The 25,340-nt window shown below is 45.8% G+C and overlaps 1 protein-coding gene across 1 annotated transcript; it reads left to right on the top strand.

Annotated features, from left to right (window-relative positions):
* Window positions 1-11,593: 11,593 nt before the first annotated feature.
* Window positions 11,594-16,196, top strand: GPR50 (G protein-coupled receptor 50). Its single transcript, XM_081563940.1, has 2 exons — window positions 11,594-11,780; window positions 14,614-16,196. Exons 1-2 carry the CDS (start codon window positions 11,594-11,596, stop codon window positions 16,194-16,196), a joined length of 1,770 nt encoding a protein of 589 aa, XP_081420066.1.
* Window positions 16,197-25,340: the final 9,144 nt, after the last annotated feature.

Genomic DNA, 25,340 nt, shown 5'->3' with positions numbered 1-25,340 from the left:
AAAAACAGCATTTAAAACAATAGGAAATTTCATGGCATTTTTACTAATGCTTGCCCTTTTGCTGTGGTTTAGGGGAGCTGCAGTCCAGCCCAAGTGTCGTTCCATGAAATAGAGAGAGCCTAGTGAACTGAAATAGCAACTCTCTAAGCTGTTTGCCAGCTCCTTGAGAGACTGGTTTCTATCTGTCATATCAGTGAATTCAACCATTTAAAAAAGAATTAAACTCTCTCTCAAACTGAAGATGACAGAACACTTAACAAACTCATTCTATAAGGCCAACATCAACCTGATACCAAACCAAAGACAATATTAAAAAAAAAATTGATGCAAATAATGTTAAAAAATTACTAGCAAACCAAATTTGACAGCATATTAAAACAATTTTACATCATGACCAAGAGGGATTTATTCCTGGGATGTAAGAAATAGGAACTTGAAAAATACTATAGTCATCAAAGAAGTTTAATCAGTAATTAATCAATATCTTCCATAAAGAAAACTATAGACCAGATGCATTTCACAAAAAGCAGCCCCAAATTAGCTCTTGGTAACCGAGCCTGGAAGGAGAGAACTTCTTATCTTGGCAATAAGAAACAGCCCAACATACTCCTAGTTACATATTAGTAACCAAAGACAAGGTCAAAGGAGAGCTTGAAAGAATGTTCCAGGTTCCCATATCCATGTCTCCATACAGGAGTCATGAAGCACAGCTTTCAGCAGAGGAAGGCATTTCATGCCAAACCAGTATCTTGGTTCAGCACTTGTGGTCCAGTGGTAGAGCCTGGCCCTGAGCATTTTGCACTGGAGTGGCTGCTACAGAGAAAACTAGGTGGAACTAAGATGGCCTTCCAGGGCCTGTGTGAGGCCTGGAATCTCAGGGTTCTATCACCAAGCAGGCGGAGGGAAAGCCTTTAACTAGTCTGTTCCAACCCAGGGTAAACTCTTCCTAGCATGCACGTGAGTGTGCTCGGTTGTGTCCAACTCTTTGCCACTCCATGGACTATAGCCTGCCAGGCTCCTGTGTCCATGGAATTCTCCAGGCAAGAATACTGGAGTGGATTGCCATTTCCTTCTCCAAGGGATCTTCCCGACCCAGGGATCAAACCCATGTCTCCTGTGACTCCTGCATTAGCAGGCAGATTCTTTACCACCAAGCCACCTGGGAAGCCCCCAAAATTCTTCTTATCACAGACACGTCCAGTGCAAGTCTGCACCCCCACCACGAGAGCCTGGGTCTATCCTGGCTGGGGGGATGAAGAGGAAGAGTGAGGAAGTGAAAGGAAGGAGAGAATGTACCCGAAGGGAGAAAGCCCCCCTCCACTCTGAGCCTCTGTTTCCTCATAATATTGCCATCCCTCTGGTCTGGTGAGGAAGAAATGAGAAGAGGCCCCATGCCTGATACTTGGAGGCCATTGATAAGGAGGGACTGTTGCCATTATCACTGGGCATGGAGGGTGGGATGCTGTGTTCCGGTCTGTCTGGTGAAGGGCTAGGTAGATGCAGAAGTCTTCCTTCTTCAAGACTGCAGAATATGGCGACTAGGGCTGCAGGGTGAAGGAACGGGTATGGTGATCACCTCAAAACTCTCTCCAGTCAAATTACTTGAGTTTTTCATTAAACCCAAAGGGAATGCCAAGAGGAGGGAAAGTCACAAAAAAGCTTTTTTTTTTGTCTTGTTTTGTTATTTTGTGAAAATGAATGTGCCTCAGGGAGAACGGGAAACACAATGGGAAAACAAGCCTGGAAAGTAAGATAAGTTTGATTAGAAAGTGAAACTTAAATACGAAATATCTGTTTAAGAGGGTTCAGAAGCGCCAGAACTCCTAGCATATTGTCAGAAGACGTTCTGAAGATGCAGGGCAGGCAGGAAGCTTCTTTTTTCTAAAAGTTATTTGATTTATTTATTGGCTTCACTGCTCAACATATGGAATCTTAGTTCCCTGACCAGGGATTGAAGCCTTAGTGCCTGCACTGGAAGCGTGAAGTTTCAACCACTGGACCGCTAGGGAAATCCCAGGGGCTTCTTTTTGACACTTAGTTCATCAGGTGCCCCCTCAGATCAGAGTCTTGCAGGTCAGGCAGAAGGAAGAGGCTCCAAATGCCTGTGGTTTCTGTTCCAGATGAGAACTCAGTGCACCCAAGTGTCCCTGGAACACAGTAATCGCCTTGATCTAATTACCTGGGGCCTTGGGTCCTGCCAATTGATGTCAGCCTCAGCAATGAACCAACAGAAGCACTTGTGAGGGCTTGGTCCTTTTTTGACTTGGGCTAGTGTAGGACTGTTTCCTCATTTGTCTCCCTTTACAGAAAGTTCCAAAGATTTCCTTTAGTGACTCTACAAGCAAATGGTTGTGTCATTGCAGTTTGTCCTTCATCTTCTTTAATATTCTAGACAGCCATGTCTCATTGACTGGCCTTCGACATGCCCTCCTCTCCAGGCACAATTTCCCATCTTTCACTCATGGACCTCCTTCTGCCTGAGATGGACAAAGAAGGAACATTAGACAGTCCTGACCTGATCCAGTGGCTAAGGTGACCAAATTATATAAGTGAAAGTAAAAGTTTTTCCTAACTGCTTGTCAGTTATTGTTGTTGTTCAGTCACTCAGTTGTGTCTCACTCTTTGTGACCCCATGGACTGCATCACACCAGGTTTCCCTGTCCATCACCATCTCCTGGAGCTTGCTCAAACTCATGTTCCATCGAGTCAGTGATACCATCTAACTGTCTCATCCTCTGTTGTCTCCTTCGCCTGACCTCAGTGTTTCCCAGCATCAGGGTCTTTTCCAGTAACATCGTGTAAAAACAGCTAGATGGAAGTTCACCAGATTTGGAGGCAGCCCTGAGATGACCTGACTATAGGTGAAATGGGTTATACAAAATTCTCTGGGAGGAGTCCTGCAAAGAATCCCGCAAACCTACATCTTCCAGGGCATCTAAAACTGAGGTTTTGAGAGATACTTTCTATACCTTTAAGATGTCATCTATAGAAAACAGGCAATGCTATCAAATATTAGCTGAAACCAAAACATATAAATGTCGATACCTTAAAACACAGGAGTCTACTTGGAGCCCAGCTGCTACTCAGAGGGACAGCCCCATAGTGCTGTGTATCTCAGGCAAATGAGATGCAAGGACTTCTTTTAGGATGGCTCAGGAATCTCCTGTGTGGATGGAGGCTGCTGACTAAAGCGATCGGGAAACATGCAGAGTCAGTATCTACCAGAGGCAAGATGGCCAGATGAGAGCCACAGGGCAAATGGGGCTCCTCTGGCTTGAATCAACAGTCTGCTGCTCAGAACTGACCAAGCCTCTTTCTGGGGGAAAGTGTGAGAGGAAGGAAGGCTCTTTAGCAGCCAATGCCAAGTCCTCATGTTTGACTTATTTAGGATCAGTTATAGGGTTGCTAGATAAAATATAGGATGCCAAGTTACATTTAAATTTCCAATAAACAATGGATATTTTGTACTATAAGAATGCCCAAATATGGCACAGAGCGTACTCATAATAGTAAGATTTTGTTACTGTTTATTAGAAATTCAATTTCAACTGGACATCTTATATTTTCATCTGCTAACATAGGCAACTCCCCTCAGGCAGCCCACCAGGTGCAGCGGGAAGAGGGTGTGGTCAGGCCTCTGGCAGCAAGGTGGCCCTGTTACCAGGGAGCTGAACAGGTTATCCTCAGGCATTTGGTCAGGAGTTTATGAACTAGAACAGGTATATAGTCGTAAAGAACCTGACTGACAATGCAGGAGATGTAAGAGACATGGATTTGATCCCTGGGTCAAGAAGATCCCCTGTAGGAGGGCATGCCAAGCCACTCCAGTATTCTTGTCTGGAGAATCCCCATGGACAGAGGAGCCTGGAGGACTACAGTCCAAAGGGTTGCAAAGAGTCAGACACAACTGAAGCAACTTAGCATGCACACATGCACTCATGCAAAGTCCCAGCAGGATCTCAGTCTCAGGAGCAGCCTGGGCTCTGAGTCACTGACTGCCAGGTCTAGACTTCCTTCAGTTGCCAGGAGCTAGGGGTAAGCCTGGGTGGTAAGAGCAGGGTTTTTCTAAGAGGGGTCCCTGGAACCCTTGAATCAAGAATTACCTGGGGACACTTGGGAAACATGCAGATTCTGGGGCTCCACCCCAGACCTACCAAATCATAATCTCTAGGGGACAGCCTTTCAAAGTGGAATTTTCCCTAAGGAGTCCTGGTGGCTCTAACTCGCACTCAGTTTGAGAAGCAGGACCATAGAGCCAGGAACAAGGCCTGCAATCAGTGAGGTATCTTGGGGAAGCCACAGACTCTGGAGTCAGACCACCCAAGCTAGCCTTCCTGTGCAATCTGGAACAAGTGACATAACCTTTCTGGCCTCAGCTTCTTTATCTGTGAAACAGAGATAGTCATTGTGCCTATCTCATAGGGCTATTGTCAGGACTGAATGTGAATATGTGAACACAGCACTCAGAACCATGGCTGCCTCTTCAGAAGGACACCCACACGTTAGCCAGCATTAGGGGCTGAGTGGACCCGTTGGGGAGGAAGAGGATGGGCTTGGGCCCTGATGGGTACCCATGTCCTATGCTTTGCAATAGAGGGAGCTAAAACAGAGCCCCTGGGACAAGCTGCTTATTGCACCAGAAGTCATAAGGTTGATTAATAAGAGGGACAGTCTTTAAACGCACGGGTGATCATGCTTGGCTAGAATGAGCAGCTAGGAAAATGGATATTGTTCATTAAGCTCTAATTATCAGGTAAATTGAATAAAGGGACAGGAGTCCATGTGTTACTACAAGTAATTAATGTGCTGCTCCTCTCCCTGGTAAGCCTTTGATTTGCACCACATAACTTGGAGTATTTATCAGGCACTGGGGTTCTGGAAATACTGGCTGCTAATTGTTTTGGTGAGTCCCTGATTGTGCTAAAGAAAATGGATGAGTCCTTCTCCCTCTAATGACTCAACCAGGGGAGAAGATAAAGTGGTTCTAGCCATGATGTATTAAGCCTAGAGGATTTGGAGAGGATAATCATTCTCTTGTTCATTTAACAAATCTGAACAATGTCTCCAAGTTGGTAATGTAAATGTGACCAGACGTAGTCTGTTTAGGAAAACAAATCTCCTGCCCCAAACTGCTCCTGAGCTGGTGGATGTCATGACCTGGCTGGCTCCCCTTTCCAGTGGCTTGATTCCTGCCTAAATCCTTTGAAATCCCAGTCTTGCCCCTGGAGTCCTGGCACCCACCCTCAATCTGAAACTAGACCTTCCCCAGCCTGGGCTGGTACTATGCTCTGTCAAAACCCAGCTTCTTCAGCCCGCTGTGGACTTCAGGTCTGACCTGCCTCTAGACCAATCATCTTCCATGGAGTATGTCAAGAAATCCGGAAACAGACATTGTATATTAATGCATATATGTGGAATCTAGAAAGTGGTATAGATGATCTTATTTGCAAAACAGAAATGGACAGATGTAGAGAACCAACGTATGGACACCAAGAGGGAAAGCAGGGTGGGAGGAATTTGGAGATTGGGATTGACATATATACTCTAGTGACACTATGTATAAAATAGATAGCTAATGAGAATCTCCCCTGGAGAAAGAAATGGCAATCCACTCCAAATGGCAATCCAGTATTCTTGCCTGGAGAATCCCATGGACAGAAGAGCCTGGTAGGTTCCCAGTCCATGGGATGGTAAGAGTTGGACATGACTTAGTGACTAAACCACCATCAATGAGAATCTACTGTGTAGCTTAGGGAACTCTACTCAGTGCTCTGTGCTGAGCTAAATGGGAAGGAAATCCAAAAAAGAGGGGATATATGTGGGATACCTTGGTTTGAGCCCTGGATTGGAAAGATCCCCTGCAGAAGGGAATGGCTACCCACTTCAGTATTCTTGACTGGAGAATTCCATGGATAGAAGAGCCTGGCAGGCTACAGTCCATGGGGTTGCAAAGAGGCAGACATGACTGAACAACATTAACTTGGAACTTGATGGCTAATTGACTTTGCTATACAGTAGAAAATAACACAATATTGTAAAGCAACAATACTCCAATAAAATTATTAAAAAAGAAATCGGATTCTTCCTTCTAATGGAAAATACACAAATCATTCAATGATGCATCTCAGGTACCAGTGAAAAGGAGAGTCACTCCGTATGTCCCTTCCAATCTAACACACTGTCACATGTCATGGTGGACTGAGATGATGGTAAGTGCCCATTGGGTGGCTTCTGCCAGGAATTAGAGCCTTGAGGCAAGAGCCAGCTGAGGGCAGATTCTCTGATGTCTCAAAGAGCCTCTGTCCTCTGTGGAAGTATAACCAAATAGAGCTTATAGAGTATTAGAAATGTTCAGAATAAGGAGAATAACAACTAGTGGTTATTGAATGCTTATTCCATTCTTGAGAGTGTTCTAAGTGCTTGCATATATCCTCTCATTTAACTCTCCCATCCACTCTAGGATGAGTTATGAGGCACTATTATTATTTTCATTTTATAGCTGAGGAAATTGAGACAGAGAGGCTAAGTCACATGCGCAAGCTCATGCAGCTAACCAGTGGCAGAGCTGGGTCCAAGCTTGTTTTCATTTTCAAGAATTGGGTCAATGCCCTCCATGCCTCGGGCATCTGCTCAGTGCTGGGGTAGGAGTGGTGGGGGTAGTAGGGACTAGATGTGCTGAGCACCTTCCAGACTGCTGTGTACCATCCCAAGAGGAGATAGGACACCCCTCAAAGGTTCAAGAACAAATGGACTATGTTTTGCTTGTACTCGAACTGAAAGACATTTTCACTCTTACTGGATTTGCCCCAAATTCTCATTTTTCCAGGTTTCATACATTAAATCAATGATCAATGCTCTCATGTGGCTTCAGCACATGATCCAGTAAGGTCAGAGGAGTTCAGAGGCTCCCAGTCCTTGGCTGTGCTACCCTCCCAGAGTGAGAGAGAAGGTGTGAACTGGTGCTCAGAAGCCATCTGTCTTTCTTGGGCCAGTGGCTGCTTGGGGGCTGAAAGTGAACTCATAAATGTTCATGGCAACATTACTCATAATAGCCAAAAAGTAGAAATAGTAGAAATAGGCTTCCCTTGTGGCTCAGCTGGTAAAGAATCCACCTAATGCGGGAGACCTGGGTTTGATCCCTGGGTTGGGAAGATCCCGTGGAGAAGGGAAAGGCTACCCACTCCAGTATTCTGGCCTGGAGAATCCCATGGACTATATAGTCCATGGATCACAAAGAGTTGGACACGACTGAGTGACTTTCGCTTCACTTCAGAAATAGTCCAAAGATCCATTGATGGATGATTAGATAAACAAAATGTGGTCTCTCCATCTGTGGAATACTATATAGCCATAGACAGGAATGAAGCACTAATACATGCTACAACATGGATGAACCTTGAAGATACTATGCTAAGGGAAAGTAACCAGACACAAAAGGCCACATTTTGTACAACTCTATGTATATGAGACATGAATCAGATTAGTGATTGCTAGGAGCTGGGGGGTTGGAGGCAATGGGGAGGGGCTGCTGATGGATACAGAGTTTCTTTTTGGGTTGATGGAAATGTTCTGAAACTTAATGTTGATAGTAATGATGGTTACACACCTTAGGGACTGTACAGAAAACACACTCAACTGTGCATTTGAAAAAGGTGAATATGGTATGTGAATATATCTCAATAAAAATAATTAAGCAAAAAATAGAACAATAACAAAAAGGAGAACACAGAACCCACCCTATCAAGTCTCAGAGCAAAACACTATCTTTATGAAGCTGGGTTGTGGGAGAAAGGCCCTGGGCTGAAAGGATATTGGACCTGTGTTTAAGCCTGGGCTCCTCCATTAACGTTGGCATGGCCTTGGGGAAGTCCTTTTTCTTCTCGGTGCCTCAGTTTCCCCACCTGTTAAGTGGCATTGCTGAGAGAATATATCCCTGATGGGATTTTGAAAAGTATAAAGTGCTTATTTTAACTTGCAAGGCACTAATTAGAAGCGAGATATCATTATAGTACTGGAGGGTGAACAGAGAGCCTAGAAGTATGATGAAAGGTAACCTTCTGCCATTGCCTCCATAATAAGAGATCTGAAGATGTGGCACTATCCTTGTGTGTGCAGAGAAAAAAATCATTCACTTGCTCTCACTCACTTTTTAAAGAGAATGCCAAGTTGCCAGTTGCCACCCTGACCACCAGTCCCACCCTGATCTTCAGTTTTAAAAAGATGAGAAATTTGGGAGAGGGGAAATAAAGTATGAGTTTGGGACTAATATATACACACTACTATCTATAAAATAGCTAAACAACAAGGACCTACTGTATAGCTTAGAAAACTATATTCAATATCCTATAATGACCTTTAATGGAAAAGAATCTAAAAAAGAACCCTCATGAATCACTGAATCACTTTGTTGTACACCTGGAACTAACATAATCTTGTAAATTAAGTGTACTTCAATAAAACACCTTAAACAAGATGAGAAATGTGGAGGCTGAGATGAAAGGTTTCTGTATCAACAAGAAGAGGGGGAAAATCTTTTAATATCTACCTTCCCTACAGAATGCCCCTTGGCACCACCTCCGATTGGGATGTCTGAGCTTTCATGGCTGGGGGTCCTTTGGGAGACTGTGTAGTCTCCCTAATCTCACAATAAGTGACCTAAGGGAAAGGATCACCTTGGGAACCTGCTGGGTTCCAGAACTGCAAACTCTCCATACCATTCTGTCTGCTATACGTTGCTTTTTCTGAAGCTTCCCAACCTCCATATGGATTTGCAAGGTTTTCCTGGGATCCCCAGCGAACGTCCAAGTTTTGCTCTGTTTTGAATCTATATCTTAATAGCTTGCAAATCCCCAGTAAAGTGTTTCTCTCCATCTTCAGTTATTAGCACTGCCTAGCAGGTCTTTTAGAAAGACACAATTCAAAATCTTTTGGAAGCTTAAATAAACCATATACACTGCCCTCTACCCAGTAAAAATCTCCCCCCTTAACTGTTCCGATATAATTGCACATGGAGCTTGCCCTACCCTTTCAGAACCTGACTGGCTTTCTTCCTCATAGCTATCCACATAACGGATTTGATATCCATCTGTTTTTCTTAGGATGGGGACTATTTTCAGAATTTTTTGTTAAGATAATTCATAAAAATAAGCAAATTAACCAGATGCAGACTTGTCTTTCCCCCATTATTAAAATTGTTGCCTCCTCCACTTGTCTGGTATGGAAACATCCAAGCCCCACGAGGTCATGATCAAGCCGTGTTGGAACAGGCGCAGGGGTCAGGGATCAGGTGACCCTCTGTCCTGCTCATTCTTCAGTCCCAGGGAAGTCTAGGCCACAGTCCATCTAGAATCCCCGGTGTCCTGGGCCTCCACCAGCTCTGGGGCCATCTGATCTCAGAAGGACAGTGCACTGGATAACAGTTTGCCAGCTCCATTTACAAGTTTTTTTGGGGGGAGGGAGCAGTGGGTAGGGTAGGGAACGCTCCAGTGTCTTAAGTCATTAGAATGTTGGTTTCTTTTTTCATTCAAATTTTTATTTACTTGAATTAAAAACAGTTCTTTGCCACAAGTAAAAGGATCTAAACCCTTGGGGAACCTGCATCAGCAGCCAGATGCGAACGAACGACTTCACGGTTCGGACGAGCTTTCGGCTTTGGTCTCTTCTTAGGAGCTTACGGTTGCCTAGGGGAGCATCAGAGCCTGTTGGGGGACCGCGTTTATCTCGAATCCTGGCTAAGTTCGGCCCTGACTGCGCGCGGCCGGGGCTCCAGGCGACTTGGAGCAATGAGATACTGAATGAGAAAAGATTCCAGGCGGAAGATTGTTCTTCTTGCAGATTCCCTTCTCAGCGTGCACAGGATGCGGGTGAGGGGTTCATGTTCAAACAAACAAGGGGACACATTACTAGTTTGGACCTTTCAGATAGAGAAGGTGCATGCGATGTTGATTTTTTCAGTCGCGTCTGTCTTTCCCTCAAAGGTCCCTGAATGTTGAAGTCATCCACAGAAACCGCCCCCCAGCCCCTCTCCCCCTCCCCCCCACCATCCAGGTGGTGGCGCTCCGGGACAGTGCAACCCCCTCTGTCCCACTGCAGCCAAGTCTGGGACAAGTTTCAAGGTGTTTGCTGAAATTGTCTGGGAGACTTCTCAATCAGAGTCGTAACTTTGAGCCGCTGGCAGGAAATCTACCCCCAAGACCGAGGTCGTTGAGGGACTGAGTATCCGAAACTCGTCCCTATATAGAGCCCGAACCTCTCGGATTTCGCGTGGCCCGTGCGCTCCGAGAGCCTGGGCACGCCGCAGGGAACTGTGAATCCGGGGGAGGGAGATCCGCCGAGCTGGGGGTGGGGGCGGCCCGACCCAGTTGAGGTCGAAATGAGAACCCCGCAAGGGAAAAGGACCGAGAGGAGTTAAGCCTGGGGCGGGGCCGCTGGTCTGCCGGGGGCTTCTGGGTTGCACAGCCCGGCATCTCCGCGCCTGTCCCGCCTCTCTGGCATAGCTCCCGGAGCTCATCAAGCGCCCTGCACCACTCGGTTAAGCGTGCGGGGCACCTAGAGAGGAAACGGGAGGCGGAGCCGCTCGTCTCGAGTTTCTTTTTGAGCAGCGGCAGTCCAAGAGAAGGGCTTTTTTTCCCCGTTTAACTTTTTCCCAGAGCAGCCTCCAGGGTACCAGGCAGTGAGGAAAGGATGCGCTCACTCTCTCACTTGTCCCAGAGTTGAGGGCAAGCGACTCCCATCGACCTCCCCTCACTCCCAGAGTACAAACTCTGCTCCCAGAGCTTGGCTTAGGGGCCATCTCCTTAAGGAGAACACAAGTCTCGGACTGGACTGAGTGGCCACCTGCCGCTGCCGCTAAGAGAGTCAACCAGCTCCTGCCAGGCACTGGAGTGGGGATAAGTTCCCTGGAGACTGGGGTGCAGATTGGGGATGGAAGCCATCAGCAGCAGCTGTCCTCTGCTTCCCACACAGTACAGAAGGCTTTGAACAGGCAAAAGTAATAGGATGGGATGAACCTCTCAAGGACACTGCAGGGGTGAATATCTATGATTCAAGGGGCCACTGGCTGCCCCCCACACTCTGTTAGGGGCTTCAGACTGGCTTTTGTTGGCCCTGGACCCCATGAGGGACTCGACTGCCCTGCTCTGCAATCTACAGGACTGTGCCAGGGTGTTTGCGTATGAAGAGGGAGGGAGAACTTGCTAGAAACGGATGCGCAGCGGCTGGTTCGGGGAGGGGGTGGATTCCGAGCCGGTCACGATGCAGGGTACCTGGGGACGGTGGTGGGAGGGGGAGAGGCTAGAGGCAAAGCACAAACAAGGCAGTCGGAAGCAAGACGACACCTCGCGTTGGATTTGTCCAAAACCAGTTAGAGATCGAAGAGGGGGCGATCAGGGAGCTCTGATTGGTCGGGGGGAGGGGCTTGGGGTGGAGCTAGCCGCCTCTTGAGGCTTTAAAAGCTCATCGGAGAGGGGCGGGAATGCTGTCATTTGCTCACAGACTCTCGCTGGGGTGGCAGCTTTCCCGAAGCTCCCGGCAACAGAGCAGGTGTTCGCTGTCCGGACCTGGCTGGGAGGACCTAACGATCCCCAGCAGCAACATGGGACGCACCCTGGCGGTCCCTACCCCATACGGCTGTATCGGCTGCAAACTGCCGCAGCCGGACTACCCACCAGCTCTAATCGTCTTTATGTTCTGTGCAATGGTCATCACCATCGTCGTAGACCTGATCGGCAACTCCATGGTCATTTTGGCTGTGTCGAAGAACAAGAAGCTCCGAAATTCTGGTAAGATCCCCTTCCTTCTCCCTACCCACGGTGCAGCCACTTGCAACCCCTAGGGGGTTAGTTTGGGTGCCTGGAATAGGGAACGTTTGGACGGCCCTGCTCCCCATGTCCCGGCGAATTGCGGTGGTGATATTCTCCCAGGGGGGAGGTCTCATCAACTTAGAGCTTCTCTAGGCTGCGGACGTTCAGAGAAGCTCTGGGCGTCCAGGTGCAAATCTCGGGTCCCCGCGGTGCGCGGCAGACCGCCGAGCCCTGCCCCGTCGGGGACCTGATGCAGAGGGAGCCGGCACTGGAGCGGAGAGTCCAGCGGCCGCCCGGGGTAGCACGCCGAGCCGGGCGCCGCAGAGGTGGCCGCGCCGAGGCAGCGCGGGAGGAACTGACGCGGAGGGAGCAGCGGGGTTGCAACCCGCTCCGGTAAAGTTAAGTTCTCCGCGGCCGAGGCGGCGCTTGCTGGAGCGCGGCGCGGCGGCGGTGGAGCCCAAGCCCGGCCGAGCCCCCGCTCGCCGCAGCCCTGTGGCTCCAGGGCTGCTCCCGGGAGGCGGAGCGCAGACCCCTCGAGCCTGAGTGTGGATCAGGGCGGTCTGAGCCCGCGGGAGCCGAGCTCTGTCCGCCCGTCCCAGGGCGCACGGCAGAGAGAGGCGAGCGGGCGGCTGGGCGCAGCAGGCGGTGGCAGCGGCTGCGGCGGAGATCCCGAAGTCCATAAGCAGGGTGTCGGGGGTCGCAGGACAAGGCGGCGGAAAGGTTCGGGAACTCGGCGTCCCGGGGGCACAGGAGACAGCAGAACCGATGAGGATCGCCGGAAGGCTGTGGGAGAGCTCAGACGGCATAGTGGGGGACCGCAGGGAGACCGCAAACCTCGGGGATCTGGGATGCAGCGGAGCGCAGATCAAGACTCCCTTCGTGGCTCGCCAGTGCCAAGGGGAGGGGGCCGGCTGTGAGCGGGCCCGGGAAACCGTGCAGGAGGCTGCTAGGCGCTGTGTGCCTGAGGCAGGGGCGGCGGACACGGCGGGGCCGCAAGCAGCGTTTGCAGGTTGGGCGGGAGAGGACTTTTGGGAGGGGGAGGCGGAGGAGGGGCAAAGGGGCCCCCAAACCCTGCTCTGGCTCCGGGAGGGAGGGGGCTGCGCCCAGGGTCTCCGCCGCCTAGATCCTGGCCGGCTGGGGCCCGAGGGTAGAGGGGAGCACGGGGATGGGATCTGAAGGGGACAGGCACCAGCGGGACCCGGGCCGGAGGGGTGTCAGGGATAGGAGGGCGCCAATCTCTGCGAGATTACTTTGCTTGGGCGAGGAATCACAAACACCATACAAATTTCTAGAGGCACAGAGCGGCACAGTCACGAAAAGTTTTCTTTCAAACTCTGATGGGTGTGCCTGATTCTCCGCTGTCCCCCCGAGGCGCGGGGCCGCCCGCTGGCATCTCACCTGCACCCCAGCAGTGCGGTCCGAAGGTGACCAAAGCCGGAGCGCCCCATGGGGGAACGCACCTGCAAAGTCCGTTTTCTCTTCTTTCCTTCTCCTTCGTTTCTCTCTATAATTAAAATAAAGGTGTTTTGGTTGTCTTGGTTTTGTTTTTAAGACTTTGCTTCTCTTCTTCTCCGAATTGATGACTTTGAGGGAAAACCCTAGAAAGAACGTCTTGGGTAGAAACACCGAGGCCCCGCCTTGGTAGCGCGGGTGGAAGCAGGCAGAATGAGCCATTCCTTTGCCCTTTTAAAAGTGCTCATTTTCTTCCAGTCCAAGATGAAGTGCAGTATTTTGCCAAACCAATTCTCATTAGCAACGAGGTGTTTCCAGAAAAAGGGATCGGCACCTGCACTTTGACCTTACAGGTTTTACAAACAGCGTTCCTATCGCCGCCCTACGAAACAGGAGTGAGGGCATGTCTCCCCTTCCCCCATTTCATGTTTAGCTCCAGTAAAGCCTGGGGCCGGGCGCCCGGAGCCCGTGTGCAGAGGGGCGAACGTGCTGATGCCGGGGCTCTGCGCCGGGACCCGCGAGGAGAAGGCTCTTCTGCTGATCCTTGCAAACATTTTCCTGATTTTTTCCCCTCCTTGCTCACTATTTCTGAAGAGAAAATTTTATAGGGCCTTCCTACCTCATCCACCTCAGTTTTTACTCTTAGGTTACCTGGGAAATGGTAAGTATTTACAGGGTTAGGTCTGAGATTCTTGTCTGATCCCTCTGGGAAAGACCGCTTAAGACAAGGATGGCCTCTAATGCCCTTTCTCAGGCAGTTCTGTTTAGGCGTGTTTGCCTTTTAAATGCAATGGTTTAAGTTAGAGAAGGCAGGGGGCAAATTTATGTTTTCGGGGTAGGCGAGGTTGAGACTTTTTGACAGTCCTCCAAACTCTCCCTCGCACCCCCCCATCCCCACCCTCCAGCCTGTTTCCAGCAGACGGCTCCATCTAGCACCCAATGCTCCCTTCCTACCCCCCTCGCAAAAGTTTACATTTTGTTTTTGTTTAAAATGGTGTCCGCCGGCCTGTCCGTGTGTGGGGAAGTGTGAAGGTCCCCCCAACAGGCTCATTCTGTGGTAATTTCACTTCTTTCCCAAAGCAGAGATGACATTGTCTGAAGGGGAAAGAAAAAAAAAACTTGGTGAAAGGACAGGAGCTTGAACCTGCTTGTGCATCAAAACCACTTGGGACATGCTTGTAACTAAAAATAAAAACACGACTGTATTTCTTTGAAAGAATTCTAAGAAAGAATTCTAGAGTTCTAAATTGTCACTTACTCCAGCTGGCCTTTCCCTCTAGCTTACATTTGTAGATTTCTGAAACTTAACCATTTATTCCTCTCTGTCTTTCCTCCTCCCCCCCACCCCTATGTTTTTCAGGCAACGTCTTCGTGGTTAGCCTCTCTGTGGCTGACATGCTGGTGGCCGTCTACCCCTATCCTCTGATGCTACATGCCATGGCCATCGGCGGCTGGGATCTCAGCAAGTTACAGTGTCAGATGGTGGGGTTCATCACAGGCCTGAGCGTGGTCGGTTCTATCTTCAACATCATGGCCATCGCCATCAACCGTTACTGCTACATCTGCCACAGCCTCCAGTATGAGCGCATCTTTAGTGTGCGCAATACCTGCATTTATCTGGCTGTCACCTGGATCATGACCGTCCTGGCTGTCCTACCCAACATGTACATTGGCACCATCGAGTACGATCCTCGCACCTACACCTGCATCTTTAACTATGTGAACAACCCCGCCTTTGCTGTGACCATTGTCTGCATCCACTTTGTCCTTCCTCTGCTCATAGTGGGTTTCTGCTATCTGAAGATATGGACCAAAGTGCTGGCGGCCCGTGACCCGGCTGGACAGAACCCGGATAACCAGCTTGCTGAGGTTCGAAACTTTCTAACCATGTTTGTGATCTTCCTCCTCTTTGCAGTGTGCTGGTGCCCTATCAATGCGCTCACTGTTCTGGTGGCTGTCAGTCCGAAGGAGATGGCAGGCAAGATCCCCAACTGGGTTTATCTTGCAGCCTACTTTATAGCTTACTTCAATAGCTGCCTCAATGCAGTGATCTATGGTGTCCTCAATGAGAATTTCCGAAGAGAATACTGGACCATCTTCCACGCGATGCGGAATCCTGTCCTGTTCCTCTCTGGCCTCCTCACTGATATCCGTGAGATGCAAGAAGCCCAAGCCCGCGCCCGTGCCCGCGCCCGTGCCCGCACACAAGCCCGTGAACAAGACCGTGCCCGTGCCTGTTCTGCTGTGGAGGAAATACCGATGAGCGTCCGGAATGTTCCCCTACCTGGTCATGGTGCAACTGGCCAAACTGAGCGTGTCTCTGGCCACCCAAAGCCAGCCTCTGGCCATTCCAGGTCTGCCTCTGCCCACCGCAAATCTGCCTCTGCTTACCATAAGTCTGTCTTTAGCCACTCCAAGCCTGCCTCTGCTCACCCTAAGTCTGCCTCAGGCCAGTCCAAGTCTGCCACTGTCTACCCCAAACCCGCCTCTGTCCATTTCAAGCCTTCCTCTGTCTATTTCAAGGCCAACTCTGTCTATTTCAAGCCTTCCTCCAGCCACCCCAAGCCTGTCACCAGTCCCTCCAAGACTGCCATCAGCCCTGCCACCAGCTGCCTTAAACCCACCACTGGATACACCCAGTGTGCTACCATTCACTCTGAACCCACCACTCCTGACTATCTCGAGCCCATCGCCACCAGCCACCCTAAGCCTGTCATCGCCAGCCATTCTGAGCTTGCAGCCTCCTGCCACCTAGAGTGTGACATCTTTGACCTCTCTGACCCTACCTCCAGCCCTGCCAGTGACTCCTCCGACTCTGCTGCCAGCTTGCTGGACCCTACCACTGCTGCTGCTGCCACTGTTGACCCCACTGTGGTTACCAGTGATTACCATGAGGTTGTGCTTATTGATGTTGATGCTGATTCTGATGAAATGGCTGTGTAAAAAATGCTCTTGGGGTGGCCAGGCAATGGTCCACTTTTAAGTTTGCCTAGCATATGTAATGCACACTGAGATAGCTTAGTGAATCTGCACACAGACAGACATGCGTGGGCATGGACTCACAGACAAGGTAGAAGCTTCACCCACCTTTTCAGGCAAACTCCTCCTTTGCATTATGTACTCTGAAAAAGTGTGAGTGTGTGTGCTTGCTATTAGAGATACCAAATTTCCCTCACATTTGACTTCTGTTGTTTTGAGCTTCCCTTTCCTCCTGGGATTGACTGTGAGCCCACAGTGATCCTTGAACTTGTAGACTTTGATTTTTCCCCACACCTGTGTAACCCATTCTCCCCTCTCATTTCCTCCTCCGTGTTTCTGCTTTCTTCTCCCATTCCTAGAGGGGTGGGGGAGGAGCGCATGCTCAGTGGTAAAGGTGCGCTATGGTAAAGCCTTCCTTCAAGCTTTATGTGTTTAAGTGTGTAACTCTTTACTGTACTTTTAACGGCAGTCCGAAAGGCAGTTGAGATAAAGTACAAGTATTTGAAAAAGTTTTTCTAAATTCCAGTAACAAACTATGACCCATATCTGAAGAACACACTTAATAATATCTTACTAAAATAAATATTCATGCCTATGAGATCAAATGGCAAAAGGAAGGATATGGCTGCACCGAATCATTACTATTTTGTGAAAATTCAAACGTTGGTGCTGATTTTTATAGTCAAACACGAATGTAGATGATGAGATGAGATGTTTTCACATTATTTGTAGTCGCTTACCTTTTTTCAATATTTGCCAGGATTTTCTTTCACTTAGTTCCAGAAAAACAAATCCATCCATAAACTAGTTTTTCCCCAAATCCAAACTTATGGTTGCTAAGATCATTTGTGTCATGCTTTTAATATTATAATTCACAACTATTCTTTATCTTAGAGATTTTTTTATACAGCTTGATGTTTTTATGTAGTCGGTTTTACATCTTTCTTTTTCATTCAAAAGGGAATTTGAGGTAATAACTGGTAGCCAGAAGTGAATGGAGTACTGCTTGAACTTGTAAACGAGTGCCTCTCTAAAAGCCTTTCTCTCTTGCCCTGTCCCTCTGAGCCTCCTCTCTGTGGTAGGGAGTGTGGAGGGACGTGGGGAGGAATATTTGCCAACATCAGCCAAGCCCACCACCTTGGTGGAGGTTCTGTGATCCACAGCGTTAAGTTGTTGGCAGCCCAGGGAATGATTTTTTTTCTCTAGAATTTAAGAAAACATTGTTTAATAAAAATCTCAATTATTGATTCAAATCAGCACCTAAAGCAAAGTTTATTGTACAGACGTTTGTAAGGATAATGGAAATGTATTATACTGCCTTAATTCAATTCTGTATTTGTGCTAGCAATTAAATAAAAGCATTTTTGTGTCCTTGGTGTGTGATTTGTGGATAAATTTGCTTCTGCCACTGGAGTTACTTATGGGGAGAGCTAAGGGGTGGGTGGAAAAGTGTCCCACTTGGGGGACCAAGAGACTTAGATGCAAGCAGTCTCCCTGCTATACCCCAGGGTGAATCACATGACCCCTCTCTCCACAGCTGCGTGGCTTAATGAGCTGGTCCGGTGGGGGGCAGGCAGAGGAGGGCTCCCTGGGTGTGGTGTGTTCTTCTCACTGATGTGATGACAATGGACGACATGACCTGCTTGCTCTGGGACTCCTGGACCCTGCCCATCAAGGCTTCTGAAAATAGGTCCTCTTTTACCCTCATGGAAGGAGTGGAGTGGGGCTTCAATTATGTCACAACTCCACAGGCTGCTGGGACCAAATAACAGAGGCCATGATCCAGTGGGGGAAGGCACGGGGGTGTGGGACAGAAGGATGGCTGGAAGTTAGGTGACAAGACCCCAGCCATTGGGCAAGTCTCCTTGGCCTCAGGAACATAGCCTCAAAAGAATCTCTAATGACAAGGTAATGCCCCAAACAAATGACTCTATAAAAATAAAAGTGGATTCAAAGTAATACATGGTAGGATATCAATTTGGTTAAGAACATGTACATTAAAACATGCACATATACATAGACTCACAGAGTTATGCATACCTATGTAGTTGTTCCATCCAGGTTTAACCAGACTGCAGGTATAAACTGAGGTCATCTTCATGTTTGATGCCCAAATTACAGGGCTTCAAGCCCCAACAGAGTGACTGCTGTACCTCAGGCCAATTCTGCATCAACATTCCTGCCAAGTATCCCCAGATATGCAAAAAGGATACTTGAGTGTTCACAAATTGCTCTGCAGTCTCTCACCGCACCCTTGCCCCCCGCCCCATGTTTTCCTCCTTCTCCCTGTCTGCTGTAACTCAAGGAGCTTGCTTTGGGTGATGTTGCAAGTGTTCAAACCAAGGGTGCTGGGTCAGGATGCTCCCAACTGGGTGCAGGGTTCTGAGAGGTGACAGGAGAGATGAAAAAAAATTACTGGCATTTTTTACAACCTTGTTTCAAACTCTGCTCTGAGGTGCCTGGCAACACTACTTATGCCCAGAGTCTCACAAAGTCTCATGAAAGCAGCCACTTCAGCCACTCTGTTAACCAGCAAGATGCGTTCATCATTCCTGCCTCCCCACCTCCACCCCCATAATCTACTCCCACGGGAACAAGCATCAGTTGAAGCATGGTGCCTCCAGTTTATACAAAGCCAAGAAACATTTTTCTCTGCCCCTCTTTCCCTTATTCTGTCCCTCTCCACTCCCAAAGTCAAAAAGCCTCGTAAAAAATATCTCTAACTAGCCATGCCCACCATGAGTGGCCAAGGCAAGACACTGGATCTCTGCAGTCAGGTTTAAGTGTTTTGTAGCTGTCCCCAGGACAATGCAAAGCTTCTGGTTTTACACAAGTGGTAATGGAAGGGCCAATCTCACTAACTTCCCCAAAGAGAGAATGTGCCTCCAGGTGAGCCTGTCTCCAGGAACAAGGGATAAAGAAATGGAAGCAAATTTTAAATTACTGTTTTCCCCACTTTCTACTCCTTTTGGTTTTCTTTTTAAATGGAAATATAATGTACATACTGTAAAGTGAAAATTTGGCAATGCTTTTACACAGGTATACATCCATGTAATGACCACTCTGACCCTCTAGAAGGCTTCCTTTTACATCCTTCTAGTCATTACTCCAACCAAAGGCAAACACTGTCCTGACCTCTATCACCAAACATTAATTTTGCCTTTTCTAGAGCTTCAAATAAATGAAAACATGCACCATGTATTTTTGTCCAGTTTCTTTTTTTAAAGTGATAAAATATATACAACATAAAATTTGGGAGGGAGGGTCAAAAGGGAGGGGATATATGTATACCTATGGATAATTCTTGTTGAGGTTTGACAGAAAACAGCAAATTCTGTAAAGCAATTATCTTTCAACAGAAATATAAATTTAAAAAAATTTACCATTTCAGCCATTTTTAAGTGCAGTTCAGTGGCACTAAATACATTCACAGTGTTGTGCAATCATCACCACTGTTCATTTCCAGAACTTCTTCATCATCCCAAACATAAACTCTGTAGCCATTAAATTGCTGTTGTTGTTCAGTTGATAAGTCGTGTCTGACTCTTTGTGACCCCATGGACTGGCAGCACACCAGGCTTCCCTGTCCTTCACTATCTCCTGGAGTGTGCTCAAACTCATGACCACTAATTAACTCAGGGATGCCATTCAACCTTCTCATCCTTTGTCCACCTCCTTCTCCTCCTGCTCTCAATCTTTCCCAGCATCAGGTTTTTTTAACAGTGAGTTTGTTCTTTGCATCAGGGGGCCAAAGTATTAGAGCTTCAGTATCAGTCCTCCCAACGAATATTCAGGACCGATTTCCTTTAGGATGGACTGGTTTGATCTCCTTGCAGTCCAAGGGACCCTCAAGAGTCTTCTCCAGCACCACAGTCTGAAAGGACCAATTCTTTGGCACTCAGCTTTCTTTATGGGCCAGCTCTCACATCCGTACGTGACTACTGGAAAGACCATAGCCTTGACTATACTGACCTTTGTTGGCAAAATGATGTCTCTGCTTTTTAGTACGTTGGCTAGGTCGATCAGCTTTTCTTTCAAGGAGCAAGCATCTTAATTTCATGATTGCAGTCACTGTCTGCAGTAATTTTGCAGCCCAAGAAAATAAAATCCACTGTTAATTCTTTCTGTCTCTATGGATTTGCCTATTCTAGGTACCTGATATTAATATAAATGGAATTATATACTATTAATATTTCTCCTTTTGTGTCTGATTTCTTTCACTGAACATAATGTTTTCAGGGTTCATCCATGGTAGCAGGTGTTAGTACATCATTGCTTTTATGACTGAATACATCATATTATGTTAGTCTACTCATTCATTGAGGGACATTTGGGCTATTTCTACTTTTTTGGCTGTTATGAACATTGATTTCCAAGTATTTGGGCATCTGATTTTAATTCTTTTGGAAATATATTGACTAGTGGAAATGTTAAATAATTTGTTAGTCTGGCTTCTTTTGCTCAATTAATTATGTCTTTGAGATTCATTCATGTTTTTGTATCATCAGTTTGGAGTGGTTTTCCATATTTATGTAGTGCTCTAAGACTCTTGAGAGCCCCTTGGACTGCATGGAGATCAAACCAGTCAATCCTAAAAGAAATCAATCTTGAATATTCATTGGAAGGACTGTTGCTGAAGCTGAAGCTCCAATACTTTGGCCACCTGATGAGAAGAGCTGACTCTTTAGAAAAGACCCTGATGCTGGGAAAGATTGAAGGCAGGAGGAGAAGGGGACAAAAGAGGATGAGATAGTTGGATGGCATCACCGACTTGATGGACATGAGTTTGAGCAAGCTCCGGGAGTTGATGATGGACAGGGAAGCTTGGTGTGCTGCAGTCCATGGGGTCGTAAAGAGTCGGACACATCTGAGCGACTGAACTGAACAGTATGAATATACCATAAGTTATTGTTTGATTGTATTACTGATGGACTTTTGGGTTATTTATGATTTGGGACTACTATGAAAAATGCTTCTATATAGATTTTTGTGCATGCCAATTTGTTTTTATATAAACTTATAATTTTACCTACAGTGAAATACATAAATCTTCAGTGTAAAGTTTAATGAATTTTTACATATCTACACACCTATGTAACCATGACACACATCAAGATATAAAACATCTCCAGTACTTAGAAGGTTCCATTATGCCAGTTTAATTTTGCTGGTTCTTATATTTTATTTCAATGGAGGTATATGGAATATACTCTCTTGTATCTGGCTTCTTTTGCTTACCATTTTGTCTGTGAGGTTTATTCTTATCACTTTGGGTAGAAGCAGTCCATCCATTTTATCACTGTGTAGAATTCCATTATATTGAGTATAATAACTTCTTATCAATTCTACTGTAGATGGACATTTGGAGTGTATTTTAGTTTGTAGCTATTATGAAGAAAGTTGTTAATGAACATTCTTGTAGTACATGTCTTTTGGTACATATATGAACTCATTGCTCTTGGAAATATATCTAGGATTGAAATATCTGAGTTGTGAGTATATATGTATTTAGTTTTAGTAAAAAGTGAAAAGAAAGTGAAGTTGCTCAGTCGTGTCCAACTCTTTGCGACCCCATGGACTGTAGCCTACCAGGCTCCTCCATCCATGGGATTTTCCAGGCAATAGTACTGGAGTGGGGTGCCATTGCCTTCTCCATTAGTTTTAGTAAGCACTGTCAAATAGTTTTCCAAAGTGGTTGAAACAACTTGTATTCCCACTAGCAATGCATTAAGTTCAATATGCTCTGCGTTCTTGCCAACATTCAGCATTTTCAGACCTTTATTTTTTTTTTACTTTTTATTTTATATTGGTGTATACTGTTAGCTGCTCAGTCATATCTGACTCTTTGAGACCCCATGGACAGAAGCCTGCCAGGCTCTTCTGTCCATAGGATGTTCCAGGCAAGGGTACTGGAGTAGGTGGACATTCCCTTCTCCAGGGGATCTTCCTGACCCAGGATTCAAACCCAGGTCACTTGCACTGCAGGCAGATTCTTTACTGTCTGAGCCACTAGGGAATTCTGTATTGGGGTAAAGCCAATTAATAACTTTGTGATAGTTTCAGGTGAACAGCAAAGAGACTCAGTTCAGTTCAGTTCAGTCACTCAGTCGTGTCCAACTCTTTGCAACCCAATGAACCACAGCATGGCAGGCCTCCCTGTCCATCACCAACTCCCTGAGTCCACCCAAACCCACGTGCATCGAGCCAGTGATGCCATTCAGCCATCTCATCCTCTGTCATCCTCTTCTCCTCCTGCCCTCAATCTTTCCCAGCATCAGGGTCTTTTCCAATGAGTCAGCTCTTTGCATCAGGTGGCCAAAGTATTGGAGTTTCAGCTTCAACATCAGTCCTTCCAATGAACACCCAGGACTGATCTCCTTTAGGATGGACTGGTTGGATCTCCTTGCAGTCCAAGGGACTCTCAAGAGTCTTCTCCAACGCCACACTTCAAAAGCATCAATTCATCGGCGCTCAGCTTTCTTTATAGTCCAACTCTCACATCCATACATGACCACTGGAAAAACCATAGCCTTGACTAGATGGACCTTTGTTGGCAAAGTAATGTCTCTGATTTTTAATATGCTATCTAGGTTAGTCATAACTTTCCTTCTAAGGAGTAAGCATCTTTTAATTTCATGGCTGCAGTCACCATCTGCAGTGATTTTGGAGCCAAGAAAAATAAAGTCAGCCACTGTTTCCCTATCTATCTGCCATGAAGTGATGGGACTGGATGCCATTATCTTCGTTTTCTGAATGTTGAGCTTTAAGTCAACTTTTTCACTCTCCTCTTTCACTTTCATCAAGAGGCTCTTTAGTTCTTCTTCACTTTCTGCCATAAGGGTGGTGTCATCTGCATATCTGAGGTTATTGATATTTCTCCCGGCAATCTTGATTCCAGCTTGTGCTTCCTCCAGTCCAGCGTTTCTCATGAGGTACTCTGCATAGAAGTTAAATAAGCAGGGTGACAATATACAGCCTTGACATACTCCTTTTCTTATTTGGAACCAGTCTGTTGTTACATGTCCAGTTCTAACTGTTGCTTCCTGACCTGCATACAGGTTTCTCAAGAGGCAGGTCAGATGGTCTGGTATTCCCATTTTCCAGTCCTGTGGCCACTGCTGAGTTTTCCATATTTGCTGGCATATTGAGTGCAGCACTTTCACAGTGTCATCTTTTAGGATTTGAAATAGCTCAACTGGAACTCCATCACCTCCACTAGCTTTGTTCATAGTGATGCTTCCTAAGGCCCACTTGACTTCACATTCCAGGATGTCTGGCTCTAGGTGAGTGATCACAGCATCATGATTGTCTGGGTCGTGAAGAACTTTTTTGTACAATTCTTCTGTGTATTCTTGCCACCTCTTCTTAATATCTTCTGCTTCTGTTAGGTGCCTACCATTTCTGTCCTTTATTGAGCCCATGTTTGCATGAAATGTTCCTAGCTATTCTACTGGGTGTCTACTGCTATTTCATTGCATTTGCAGTTTTCAATTCTTTAATGAATAATGTTGTTGACCATATTCTCACATGATCATTGACCATTTGGATATTCTAAAAGTGAACAGTTTGATGAAATATTTTGATTGGTTTAAACTTGAGGTTACTGTTTTCTTACTGGAAGTAGAAAATCTTTATATTATATATTCTTCATATGAATAAATATATTTCAAGAATATCTTCTCCATCTGTGGTTTGCCTTCTCTCTCTCATATCTTTTGATGAACAAAAGTCCTTAATACTATGAAGTGCAATTTATTAGTTTTTTCTTTTATGACTATGCTTTCTGTTTAAGAAATTTCTGATGATTCTAATATAATGAATATATTCTCCTAGTTTTGTTTTAGAAACTTTATTATTTTACCTTTAACATTTGAGTCTATGCTTTATCTCAAGTTAATTTTCTGCATTTGGTGTGAAGTAGGGGGTCTATCTTCTTTTTTTTTTTATACAGTGAAGGTTCATATTTTCATTTACTCACCATTTATTGAGAAGACTGTCCTTTGCCCAACTGAACTGTAGTGGAGACTTTGTTGTAAAATAGTTAGTCACACAAAAATAAAAATTATTTCTCTATCTATCATCAAGTTGTTTGTGAACTATCTGGTATGTTCCATAGACTGTTTGTCTAGTCTTGCAACAATGCCACAATGTTTTTTGTTTTTAATTGAACTATAGTTTATATACAATGATATGCACACATGTTAAGTGTAAAGATAAGTGGATTTTTACTTATATGTATGTTCTTATTTTACCATCTTCCAGATGAAGATATAGAACACTTCTAGTACCCCAAAAGGCCCTTTAACTTGGCCAGTAACTGCAAAAATTGACCACTAGTCTAACCATTAATATCACAGATTAGTTTTGCACATTTTTTAATTACACTAAGAAGAATAGAATAACATGTATGCTTTTGAATCTGATTAGTTTTGGTAAACATTATGCTTTTGAGAAGCATGTGTGTTGTTGGATGTATTAGCAATTTTGAAAATTTGTCATAGGAGCATTTAATGATGTGGAACATATTCAATCCATGTTAAGCTGAAAAAGCAGATAATAAAAATAGTATGCAATTTTGCTAACAAAATCAAAATGCATATATGAAAAGACACATTTTAAACATCTTATATAGTAGATATATACACATATATATTCTTGTTGAGATATAATTCACTTACTATAAATTTCATCATTTTAAAGTGTTCAATGTTATTTTTTTAATTGACATATATTTTATGTACAATATTATATTATGTTTCAAGTGTACAATATAATGAATCATAATTTCAAAAGCTATTTTCCATTCATAGTTATTATGCAATATTGCTATATTCTAATATAGCCTTTTAGCTTATTTATTTTATACATATTTTGTACCTCTTAATCCTCTACCCGTATATTGCCCCACCCCCACCCAGCTGCCAACTGGTAACCACTTGTTTGTTCTATATATCTGTGAGTCTGTTTCTTTTCTGTTATATTCAATACTTTGTTTTATTTTTTAGAGTCCACAATATAAATAATGTTATACAGTATTTGTCTTTCTCTTCTGACTCATTTCACTAAACATAATATGCTCCAAGTCCATCCATGTTGTTGCAAATGGCA

The sequence above is a fragment of the Giraffa tippelskirchi genome, chromosome X (assembly GCF_054371585.1).
Source record: "Giraffa tippelskirchi isolate mGirTip1 chromosome X, T2T-mGirTip1v1.2.pri, whole genome shotgun sequence".
NCBI classification, from domain to species: domain Eukaryota; kingdom Metazoa; phylum Chordata; class Mammalia; order Artiodactyla; family Giraffidae; genus Giraffa; species Giraffa tippelskirchi.
The sequence above is the reverse complement of the archived record's forward strand: the minus strand, read 5'-3'. Positions and strand labels throughout refer to the sequence as shown.